This window comes from Limanda limanda, chromosome 5 (genome assembly GCF_963576545.1).
Source record: "Limanda limanda chromosome 5, fLimLim1.1, whole genome shotgun sequence".
NCBI lineage: Eukaryota > Metazoa > Chordata > Actinopteri > Pleuronectiformes > Pleuronectidae > Limanda > Limanda limanda.
The window spans coordinates 21,367,117-21,379,569 of NC_083640.1; the positions used below are offsets into that span (position 1 = coordinate 21,367,117).

At 46.4% G+C, this 12,453-nt stretch overlaps 1 protein-coding gene across 5 annotated transcripts in view; it reads left to right on the forward strand.

The window, feature by feature from the left end:
- Positions 1 to 12,453, forward strand: part of LOC133001911 (rho guanine nucleotide exchange factor 28-like) — a 38,907-nt gene that overhangs the window by 13,148 nt on the left and 13,306 nt on the right. For 3 of the 5 annotated variants that reach the window (XM_061071621.1, XM_061071622.1, XM_061071624.1), the window contains exons 10-15: positions 54 to 126; positions 8,977 to 9,098; positions 9,293 to 9,678; positions 10,420 to 10,597; positions 11,393 to 11,504; positions 11,723 to 11,803. In XM_061071621.1, the coding sequence (XP_060927604.1) occupies positions 54 to 126; positions 8,977 to 9,098; positions 9,293 to 9,678; positions 10,420 to 10,597; positions 11,393 to 11,504; positions 11,723 to 11,803 (952 nt within the window). The remainder of the gene's footprint in view (positions 1 to 53; positions 127 to 8,976; positions 9,099 to 9,292; positions 9,679 to 10,419; positions 10,598 to 11,392; positions 11,505 to 11,722; positions 11,804 to 12,453) is intronic. The other 2 variants (XM_061071623.1, XM_061071625.1) reach the window with 1 other exon arrangement.

A 12,453-nucleotide genomic window follows, 5' to 3' on the forward strand; every position in this document is an offset into this window, starting at 1 on the left:
GGAGGTATCCCTGCTGCTGGGTGAAATGTCCCTTCCTCTGTCTCTTCACTCAGGACTATGAGGATTCGCTCATGTTTTGCCTGAACGAGGAGGACGGAGAGGACGACCCACCCCCGTCTGATTCTGGTAAGGATTTTATTTAGCCTTTCAAACTTCCTCTTAGCAAGTTTCTCAGAAGCCTATTCTTAGATTTGGTTTTGTTGTAGATGTTGCGGTGCCGCAGCTGTAGATCATGTTTTGTGCCGACTGGAACCGATTGTTGTTGCTTAAGCTGCTGTTTTATGCTTAATAAGTTCTCCGAGTAGCCTCCAAGCGAGTGCAACCGCAGGAAACGTTTTGTTTCCTGAACAGAACTTGAGACTCGGCTCTGATCCTCACCTCTGAGTGTCTGCCCTCCCCATGGACCACAGGGTCACATTTCAGACCCCTGGCCTGTCGTGTGCCCCTCTCTCTGGACCCTTGTGCCTCTGTTGCTCAATGAGGGAATGTTGTGCTTTTTATTTCAGCCTTGCCGTTCTGTATAAAAGCTACACACATAGAATGGAGAGGGGGGTATTCTCTTTCCGGCTTAATCCCGGCAGCAGAGGTAGTCAAAGATGGCATGTGGGGCTGGTGGGACAGGACGCAGATGCTGTCGCGTTACACATCATGGCTTTGGAACGCCGGCGTGCTATTTTAATAACACACACAGAGGCATCAGTGTGCCGGCTTATTCTGCTCGGTGTCAATGAGCAAAGGCGGCATAACAAGGTGTCTTCTTAACAGCAACACAGAGGGATGTGTGTGTGTGTGTGTGTGTGTGTGTGTGTGTGTGTGTGTGTGTGTGTGTGTGTGTGTGTGTGTGAACAGAAGAGCCCTGTGGGTCGTCCCGAGTGGTTCTCTTCCTGTCTGCAGCCACAGAGGAGAATCCTACCCCGGTGTCTGAAGGTGGCTTCACTCTCATCTGCCTCGGCATGGGAAGGACCTGAGAACGGGGACATCCTGTGGGTTAATAATTGGCCTGTGTTGCTGATGCCTCAGTGTGAGAATGCTGTGGTTACAAGCTGAGGCTTCAGGCTCTACAACACTTGGCGCTGGACATCTGCAATCCTAACTTCCTGTGGCTTCTGTTGTTTTCCATCCTATATTGCCATTTTGTTCTCTGTGCATGTGTTTGTGTGTGTGTGTTTTGGATGGTGGAGGATTTTCGCTTTTTCTGTGAAGTCATTGAGGACTGCCTGCCAGTGACCTCGTTCAATCCCCTCAAAGGCCTTCTGTGGCACAGACGAATAACATTAGTCATTAATAATGTTTCCTTCAAGTTTCTTCACGTCGAATGAATTGATATAAAACTGAATGGGGGAAAAAAACCTCTGACTACATTTGCCGTCCTTCCGGGATTACAGAGTTTATTTCACCCTTTCCTCGTTGCTGTCGAGCATCGAGTGACCTGCGGGTATTTGTTTTTCTAACAGGGAAGTGAGGCACATATTGGGATTCCAGTCTGTTTTTATCACATCTGTTTTTTTGGCGCTAATGCGTCATCAAATACACAGACAGGACTTCTATAGCCAGAGCTTCAGCAGAGGATGAGGAATTTTGAAGGTAGCTGTTATGTCCCCCCCCTCCCGTCCACTTGATGTCAGCTCTTTCCTCCTCACAATTCCAATAACTGTGACTTCATTGGCATGACTGTAATTTAATACAGTATTGCAACAAGGTTTGTAGTACAAGTGTACTAATTATTGGTTTTGAAAGATAAATGGTTATCATTCTTTTCCACTTTCCACCAGTCCCCCTCCTTCTCCTTTCCCCCCCACCTCTGCCCTCCTAATGCCCCCAATATTCAAATACCCCACCCAAAGCACACACTTGCACCCAAATTCCTACTTAGAGACACACATACACACACACACACACACACACATAGACACACACAGACCCATGCAACAGTGCTCCCTGGCCCATCCTCCCAGGTCAGCATTTTAATGTGAGTTTAGTGAACAAACAGCAAAGACCACTTCATCCTGAGCAGCTCTGCTCCCCACAGCTTAAGAAAGGAAGAGGGTTGTTGTTGTGTGTGTGTGTGTGTGTGTGTGTGTGTGTGTGTGTGTGTGTGTGTGTGCACTTGTGTGCACTTGTGTGTTTGAGAGGGAGCATGCAGTGGGGAAGAGCGCTCTGAAGGGGGCAAGGGGTATGGGGAAGTGAGAAAAGGGGGTGTTTGTGGATGAATGGGGGTTGCCAGGGCTTTGCTGAATGCAGTCTTCCAGCAGCTCGATCAAATCCCCAGGGCGAGGAGAGTGGAGAAGTGTGCGAATATAGTGTGTGTGTAACAGGGGTTACACACAAGAAAGAGTGCAAGTGAAAGGTTTTATGATAGTGATAGTTTGGCTCGGTGGCAGCAGACGATCAGCGCAGCACCAGGAACGCTAACCGGATTCTCAGACCCCAGCAGAGGGATCTAATTGGAGAACGGAAAAAGGAGTAAACCTCACACAGACCCCACAAAGGCAGCATTAATGTTCACTAGTACAGTGCCAGCACACAGACACACACTTCTATAGCAGCAGTGCCCCTCTTGTTCAACCATCCATGTGTATTCTGCCTACAAAACTTTTCTCTTCCCTGTTTTGTGTCTTTTTTTTATCACATTCCTTCATTTACGTGCATTTGTAAACCCACGTTTGGCCTCTTTCCACGACGCCTTTTGTCTGAGGTGTCTCTTAAACCCCCTTCACCATCCCATTCTCTCGCTCCCACCACCTCGGCCCAAACTTACATGTGTTCTCGCCGGTTGCAAATGGGGCACTGTACTCCTGCAGGTTGGCAAGGGGAGGAAAATGGAAGAAGAAAACAGTGGTGAGGCTGCTGACCTGCTGACACCCCTACCCACACACAAACACACACAAACAGACACACACAAACCCCTTTCCCCTCAGCTCAGCTTTTACATGCTAGGATACACAGAGAGAGAATGGAGTGATCAAGCCCAACTCTCTTCAGACGTGGCATCAGGCGTGTTCACAGTGAAGGGTTTGTACCTTGGAGTGTGTGCTGCTCCTGACTCTGTGAAACAATCATGAACCCACAGGGTTAATGATTCCTCCCGTGTCTGAGACTCACCTCCACTGAGCTGTCTGCCCCCATGTTTGTCTTCCCCGTAGGTTCTGAAGTCACTCCTCTATTTGACTTTGTCTCCCTCTGTTTCTCTCCCTCCTTCACTCACTCTTTCCGGCCGTCAACACCGTCCTCCCCCTGCTCCCGTCCTCACCGCTCTCCCTCTAGTGCTGTGTGAGGCTGGGCAAAGAGAGAGACTCACAGATTTGAGTCAGTCAGAGGGACCAGAGAAAAAGGGATAGAGCAGGAAAGAGAAGGAGCAGAGGGGAGCAGGCAGAGTTCGGTCCCGGCTCTGTTGGACAGTTGTTTCAGAGTTGTGAAGGGGGAAGGGTAGGAGTTTAGGGGGAGGGGTAGTAGGGGGAGACAGAGGGGAACATGCTGGCTCACTCCTGAAGTGTCAGTGTCTACAGCCGGGCTCTGGAGAAAGGAGAGTGAGTGCTGCAGCCATACACTCTGCAGTCTGTTCTGCCACTGGGGAAATGGATGATGTAAACTGAGGCGCTGTTGATTCATTGAGCCGTTTGGAGGAAGACTCTCTTTAAAGGCAGCAGATCATGGATTCCGACTCTGACTCTCCGTTCAACTACTCGTGGCCTTCGTTTCCCAAGATGAGGATGCGCAGGAAGACGGGAAAGAAAGGTAACGGAGAAGCAATGTGGAAATCTGTCTTGTCCTCCTCTCACTCTGACAGGTTATGCACTCCACAGACAGAAACATCTGTCAGGCACATTGATTTCTGAGGTATCAGACTGAACATGTGGATTGATGTCAGAGAGGAAGCTGCTGGCTGTAAACACCTCCAGCATAGATCAGCCTTACAGCTACATCATGTCACAGATGGCGACTGGAAAACTTTAGTGCAAACTGCTCTCTTGGCAGCCACGTTTCACCGTTCACTGTGGAACAATAAAGTTAAAATTAGACTGTTCCCACTGCAGACTCTTTAGTCAGAACTTCCACTGCATCACCAGGTCCCCGGGAGTGAGATAGCTGCGTGTTTGCCGGTGATGTAACCCGATATCTGACAGTATGTTGGGGAATGTCAGATGTCCACTCGAGGCTGATTGAGTGGTTCGGGGCTTCTCTCCGGCCACACTGTTGTTTGCATGAATGAACCCTGGTGGGGAGCTTTACCCTCGTGGGACTGCTGGTGTCCATGAAGTGCAAAAAAGGAGGTTTAATCTGTCCTTTCATGTGGCGTCTACAGGCTCATGCACCTGCACTTGATAATCATAGTTTTTGTGAAGGTGTCACTGAAGTGTCACCGGAGCTGAAGTCCAGTGTTTATCAGCGTTTACTGTAGATTTATCAAAAATAGAAGGTGAATGAAGTTAGTCCTTTTGCTCAATCTTGATAAACAAGTTTTGTGCTTCATCATTATTCATGATGGAGCCAAAGTGAATGCATAAAATAGTATAAAATTAAACCAGAAGGGTTCAACAGTTCCCTGCCTGTGTGAAAATGGCTGTGTGTTGATAGAGGGGGGGGGGGGGGAGAAGAGAGAGAGACACACACACACACACACAGTGAGATCAAGTTACTGCCATGTCTGTGTCATGGCTCAACTCCAGTGGTCTTTTCCTCATCTTTCACTTCAAACCTCTGCAAGATTATCCACGTTATTGCTTCTTAATTGTGACTGACGTCGGCAGAGTTCTATCCACACGCCTGTCGGTGCTGTTCAGCTGAGGAGCAGAGCCAGAAGAACATTTTAACCCAATTTTTTTTAAACATGCATTCAAGGGAACGTAGACCTACTTTTTTTTTTGAGGAGTCAGAAATCAGAAAACAGCTCTGGTGTAACATTGCACCTGCAAAGCTCTGTGTGATTCCAGGTGCTGCGGTGCCACAAGCTTATTTCTTCACTCTGACAACCGTTCTCTCCGGTTTACCTCTTCCTGGATCTCCAGGGCCGGGTGACACGCTGAAATGTAAACACTGTGGGAGCACAAAATGTGATGCTTGGAGCGGGATGTCCGACCGCAGGTGTCATAACTCAGAGTGGGGTTTGTAGATTTTGGTAGACAATTGTTATAATGATTTAAACGGCCTTCCCAGAACTCTAAAGCCAAATAATTACCCCTCTCCTTTTATAAGGTAATAACACCCTCTGTTGTGATTATTTTCTCTCCTTTTTTAGACTGGGCTTATTATTTCTCTCTGCTCCTAATTTCTCCCAGCTCTCTCCAAAGTGACAGTTGTTTAGTGCCGTGCATAAAACCAGAGTTACCTCATAAAGGAGAGGGGCAGCCCGGGCCAATGATCCTCTTGTAATCACAATAAACAGGCCGGGGTGCTTACACTCTTCCAACTGATAACTCTGTGTTTACGTTGAACTTTTTGTGTTTTGCCGTGCAGCTTCTAAATTAGAGTGAAGCTTGAGAAAGAAGCCTTGTGACAGCCTCCCTCCTCCCCCCCTTTCCATCCTGCCTTCCTCAGTCTCTCTCTCCCAGGGGTGTGCATGGGTTGAAGGGTCACTCTCTGTGTTTAACTGCCCTGTGCTGGAAACCTGGCAGTGACTGCTGTCTTTGTCTGGCTCTCAGTAAAGCTCGGGCTCTCATGCGTTCCCCACTGCTGCCGCCGCCGCTGCAGGCCTTGCTACTGTATAGGGTTCTCTCTCACTCGGGGACATGCTCTGAATATCACATCACTCCAAATATACTTTCTGTGTGCAGACCCCCCCCCCCCCGCGCCTCGACACAAACAGCCCCACACACGGCTCAGCATTCTTTGAAACTCCCTTTGAAATGACAACCTGCAGATGGAGTTCTCTTGTCTCGGCGTCTACGGCAGAAAGATTGATTTTGTGCGGCTTTAACTTATTAGTAATATGAACTCCCTGCGTCTCTGTTATCCCCCCCCAGTTAACTAATGTTAAACACAGATCGCAGCGGCTGACAGTAATGTTCGCTGAGGTGGTGTTTATGGGTCAGAGGTGTGTGAACGATCGGGCCCGTGGCAGCCAGCTGTGGCTTTGGATCTGGCCCAGAACTTGAACTATCAGGCCTGTCTGTCAAGTCCCCGAAGTGGGTTTATATGAAACACTATCTGCTTTCAAACAGCTCTTTGTCCCTCACCCAGGGTCTGACCCCCGGTCTCTGGATTTGACATTAGACTGAAGACAGTCCTGCGATCCACATGGGAGAAGGTCTGACAGGACTTTGCTCAGGTGTTGTCGATCTGGATTCAGGTTTATGCACAGTCTTCTAGACCTAGATGGGTTTTATTTTTGCAGAAAAAACACATTTTTTACCATTTTCTGCTAATTTCCCATTGTAGTAGTGACTCACAGTACATTGGGGTTGTGGGAGATGTGCATTATGCAGATACTGTTTAGAGGCAGAGCGGTCTGTCCTGCAGTGGTTGAACCCGAGTCTGCTCCTGTCCATGTGATGGGGATGGAACAGGGATCATCTGCTGTCCTCATCAATGTCTGCTCGACTCCCTGTTGCCTCTCGGATTTATTGGATTCACCGCCTGCAGGAAGCACAGCCAATTGTTGGTCTGATTTATTCTCTGTTACAGATGCTGGACTCCTCTTATTCTGCGGTGCCTGCAGTCTAGGAACTTTGGATTTGTTTTGAGAGAAGACGGTCAAGTCTTGTTTTAATAGCTGCTTAAAGGGTTTAGGTGAAAAAGTCAAATGCATGATTTGGCATCGCTGGCATCATTGCAGCCATTTACCCTTGTAAGGGGAGACTGTCATTAGGAATATAACAATATAACTGGGCTACTGAGGCTTTACAGTGAATACTTAGCAGAATGTGACGTTTAAATACTGCACATCTCATGCACAATACAGTCATAACCCATGCGCAGAAGAATTCAACCACAACCTGCTTCTGTGAGGGTCATTAGAAGCTTCACTGGAAACTGATGGCAGATTTATTTTATTGGGGTGATGTCATTTTCTTAGTCCTGGTAGTTACTGGCCAGATTAGAAAAGCTTCTGTTGTTTTTTAGACTTTATCGTACATTTCTACATCGTTAGTGCTGATGTTCAGTAATTATTCAGCAAAAACTGAATCTTTGTTCTGAGTAAGACAGACATTGATGATAGATTAGTAAATAACGTGATTCATGTTGGCCAATAACACTTGGACAACATGAGCCTTTTACACTCTCAATGGTTTCTGAATTTGCTGATATGCAGCAATATGAAAACATTTATAATAAACAATGCAGTAAATATGTGCACTTGTCGCTAAATTATTTATGAGAATAATGTTTATTTTCTATATTTGGCTTTATTTGTTTTTTCTATTTTACTTTATAAAGTATATTATTTTTTATAAATTGCACATCTTTGTCATAAGGGTTTTAACACATTTCTTAAGTAATTATCAGCCAATATATCATTATCGGTAAGGTTTCACACTCTAGAATTGGTATCAGTATCGGCCCCCAAAAATCCATATTGGTCGTGCTCAAAAGCTGGGAGACAGAAAAGAAAACTGTCACTCAGTAGAGCACAAACCTTTATACATTACATACCCTTATGAAACCGTATATTTGGATCCACACCAGATTGCACACAATCATAAATGAACAGGTCTGATTGTTTACATCAAGATCCATGAATGATTCATGGACATCTGTTGAGTCGTGTGTGTGTAATCCTGCTAACTAACAAACAAAGGTAACAATGTTATGCTCTGTAAAACCCAATGGAAACTACTGCACATCTGGAGCTGCACATCCGTGAGAAAACAAAGGGAGTTCCAGTTTTTGCTTGACCTTAAAATGAGTTGACAAATCCCAGTCAGTAGCTGTTTTGGAGGCTTCGATCATGTCACATGATCTTCACCAGCAGTTGGGGCTGGCCCAGTTGCATTTCTATTTTTACATTTAAACTGGTTTTGTACATGTTGGCTTTAGTCGAGTTTCAGGGATGTTCAAGACCTTCGAAACATTGTATGACAAAGAATCCCAGCTTCAGGTCCATTCAGTTGCTGCTTTGGAATTTCCAATCAGATCACATGATCCTTATTTTCCATTATTTACTCACTTCAGTTTTACTGAGTTCATTCTTTTTTTACTTATGATTCAACATGATTTTATTTTTGCTTATGTAACTGCCACAATTAGCTTCAGTCTTTATTGTGTTAAGTTTCTCGACATTGTACAAACAAGCTTGAACAATATCTCCCTGTGCTGCACGGAGGCCTCATCAAAGCCCCGTTGTCGTGAGCGCTGTGGTTAATAACGTTAGGCTGCAAATACTTATTGAGTGTGTGTGTGTGTGTGTGTGTGTGTGTGTGTGTGTGTGTGTGTGTGTGTGTGTGTGTGTGTGTGTGTGTGTGTGTGTGTGTGTGTGTGTGTGTGTGTGTGTGTGTGTGTGTGTGTGTGTGTTGAGAGCAGGAGTGTTTTCTCCTGTTTAACAGCGAGCCCAGGCTGACGGCTCACAGTGACTCCACTGTGCTGAGGCGGCTCCAGTCAATGCTACTGTGTGCTCACCGGGCGTTATTTCCACTCAGCCACTGTATCGAAGGCTGGGTGGAGGAAAAAAACATGTCTACAGATGCCCACTCACAAGTCCATGCACACCCATTCACGTGTGTGTGTGTAAAGACACACACACTCACACACTCATGCAGAGAAACTTGGTCCAGAACAATGATATGCAACTGCCCAGGATGTCTATGTCACTTCCTGTGTTTGTGAGGAGTTATTCGGTGTTGCTGTGGAAACCAAATGTAATATAGAAAAATCCTCTCTCTCTCTCTCTCTCTCTCTCGCTCTCGCTCTCGCTCTCGCTCTCTCTCTCTCTCTCTCTCTCTCTCTCTCTCTCTCTCTCTCTCTCTCTCTCTCTCTCTCTCTCTCACACACACCCTCTCTCTCTCTCTCTCTCTCTCTGTGTGGCTCCCTTCCTCTCTGTAGAGAAAAGCCAGTCCATAAGGGAGAGCCAGGCCTCCTCTCCGACTCTGGCTGCCGCTGCCCGACTGTCGGCAATGATACACGGCAAAGACCGAGTCTACGCCAACACCATGCTGGTCGACCAGGTGAGTCAAGCTGACATTGGTACTATTTTACTTTGCTGTTTTACTGGGTAAACAATACACAGTGTACGTTACATAGTTAGATCATCAAGTCAAGAATAGTCTCAATATGATGTAAAATGTTCTGTTACCGTGGCTACAAATCACTCAGTGAAGTCCGTCTTCCTTGGCGTCAATATCTGGCTCATCTGTTCCAGGTGGAAGACGCTGACATCAGATACCGTTCCCCAGGGGAGGAGGAGGTGAACCCCGCGGCCCGTGTAGGCAGCCAGTGCTGGGAATCCTTCTCCACGACGCCCCCCCCTGACTCAGGGAACTTCTCCAAGAGCCGGCACAGATCCTCACCCCACAATGAGGAGAGGGGAATCCAAGGCCCCGGCCCGGAGAATCCCAGGGAGCCATCCCCGCGCACCTCTCCCCTCTCTCCCTCTGCTGCCTCCCCGTCTTTTCCTTCCTCCCCGCTGGCTTCCGCTTTCCGTTTGTTCGATGGAGCGCAGAGACGTCACAGACAGTCGTGCCTGCCAGCGTCTCCTGCTCTGAATCGCAGGGTATGCAGCCTGACTGAGCCGAGCCGGGGCCTGAGGTAGGACACTGCTGCCGCTGATCCTTGCATTAAAAATACAAACACGCTCACAGGGTAAACAGTTTCATTGAAGAACTTTTGATTTGAGAATATGAAAGCTCTACACTAACTTAATCCCTTTATTCTATTTGAAAAATCAATGCAGCTGATTAAACTTCTGCTCCGATGCAGAAGCTTTGATCTCCTTGATAAGAAACATAAACATTCCTGTGACCAACTCAGACTGAGACAACCAAGCATCATCCGTCTGGAATTTCAGCAAAGTGTTTTTTTTGGTGTAGCGATTGTCGTCAGTGAAGGTGCGGAAAGTGACAGGAAGCCTGGACACAATTGAGCTGTTTGTGCGTTGAAGTTGCTGAACATTCCTTCCAGTTTCCTCCGAGCTGCAGGATCTTCTGTGTCGGGACAGAAGCTGCAGGATTCAAAGCCTGATCTTTGTCTGATTGTAGCAATCATGAGTTTTTTAAGATAATAGAGATTGTCTGCATTGATTTATACTAAATGTTTATCTTGGTGACATAAGCAGCATATTATATTGTAGTGTACAAGACTGTAGGATGTAGTGTACAAGACTGCCTCCTCAGCTAAACTGACCCAAATTTAAGTAAATCCTCTAGTTTCAGTTTGTTGTTGACATAAATCTGAACAGCATTCCTTGAACCATGTAGGCTGACGTAGCTGCAGGATCACAACCTCAGCATGTGTGTGAGTTTCCCTCTTTCTGTGTGTATGTATAAATAGTCCCAGTCTTGAGTGTGACAGTGGGGAAGAGGACATACTGGGACATTCCTACCCCTGCTCATCTTTAAAGAAGCAGTCCTTCCTGCGATCCAGCTCCGGAGAGGAGAGGGACTCTTTCGACACATCGCCCGACTTCAACCACCACACACACTCCAACAGCACACCGGCGTCCACCAAGGTACACCCTCATCAGGACAGGAGACCCCCCCCCCCCTCCTTTAGATGGAGATACAAAAGTTTCTTTGATTCTTCTAATTGATGCAGACCTTTGTGAACTCATTGAATGAATTGAGAGTGACAGAGTAGAAGAGTCTGTTGACAGATCAGAGAAGCAGGTCACCTTAGGATCTCTTTTCACTTAGTCATGATGTGCTGAACAGACTCCATGTATCCTATGTTTTGACATTAAAGAGCATACTATATTCCCTTTTAATTCAATCAAGCTGCACTAAATTTCCACACACTCATAGATATCAGTTCCCTTATTATTTCCATCAAGATCCATGAATTATTCAATGGGAAATCAGTGAAGATGTAAAATAACAAGAAAGTGATGAAAGAAATTCTGGATTCGCACCAAACTTGAATCTTCTCTGACCCCTGCAGCATTCCTCTATCAAGTTTCGTGGAAACCAGTTGGGTTGTTATTATTTAATCTTGCTCAGAAAACAAACCAGCAAACAAACGGAGAGGGGGTGAAAACATCCCCTCCTTATCAGAGGTTTTCAAAATATTTTTACAGCAGTTTGAACTGAAAATGTTTCACAATCAATCACAATAAAACACTTAAAATCCAGTGAAGTTTACTGCAGCAGACACAACTGTCACGTGGACAAACGTCAGCTGAAAGGCCCAAAACCATCAATAACATGAAAAGTCAGATTCATCTGTGCACTCTGCAGCTTTGTGCTCCTCACAGGAGTCGAACCTGGGAACTTGTTGTGCTCACTCCTGATCTCTTCTCTCACCCAAGAACCCGGAGGAAGCCGAGGTCCGCCTGCGCTCCTACTCCTACTCCTCCCCCAAAGCAAAGCCGTCACGGCCGCTGCTAAACCGAGACGCAGCCATCGGCGACCTGGCAGAAGGTGAGCGAACTTTGACCCCTCGGCCCTGTGACCTCTCTGTTCCCAGGAGCCAGCTGAACGGACACATGTGCCACATGTCTGACAGGGGGCGGGGGGGCAGACAGGTGTCATATATCAACTTGTGTAGCGTTTACGTGTGTGTTTACAGTTTTGATGCAAAACACCACTACTGGAGTGTGGCAGTGTGCAGCATTAAGGCCCTGCTTTATCCCGTGTAGATGGTGCGTTCAGCAGCAGCGGTCGCTCTCTACTTCAGGCTCTATCTCTCTCTAAATCCCTCTCTCGCCTCAACCAAGTTAGTAAGTACAAGGACGCTGCCGGCTGGTCGCTCAGGTCATGTCACTGCGGCTTCTTTTGCTCTCTCTGGGGAACCATTGGACAAACTGCTGATTATCAAGAGCTGCACAATTCAAAGACATGCTTGCTATATTTCAAAAACACAATTTATGTATTAAACACGCTTATAGCTGATATTTAAACAAGATGGAGAAACTGGAGTACCACAATTGCATCTCAGAGGAATCAAATCATTTCATTTGGTGTTAAATGATTTCACAAAGCGATGATGTTGCTCGTCGTTGTCCACATTGTGCAGCTCTGTGTGTGGGGTGAGATCTAGTTCTTGTCGGTGACTCACAAATGTGCAATGCATCAATCACTGTCTCCGTAAAGAACGTATCAAATATTATTTCGAGTTGCTGGATGATCAGAAGCAGACGTTCTCCAAAGCCTGATGCCAGGACTTGTTTCTCAGTAGTGAAACAATAGTCAAAAAAACAACAAAAATCCTCTGTCTTCTCTGCGATGAATCACAAATAAAGGTTGGAATCCTGAGGCTTTGGAAAAATGTTCTCTGCATAACTTTCTATCTGAAGGAGGAGCTGTTTCTACTCTGAGGTTTCTTTTAGCTTCCCTTTGGGCATAGGATTTGTTTCCCTCTTTATTTTTT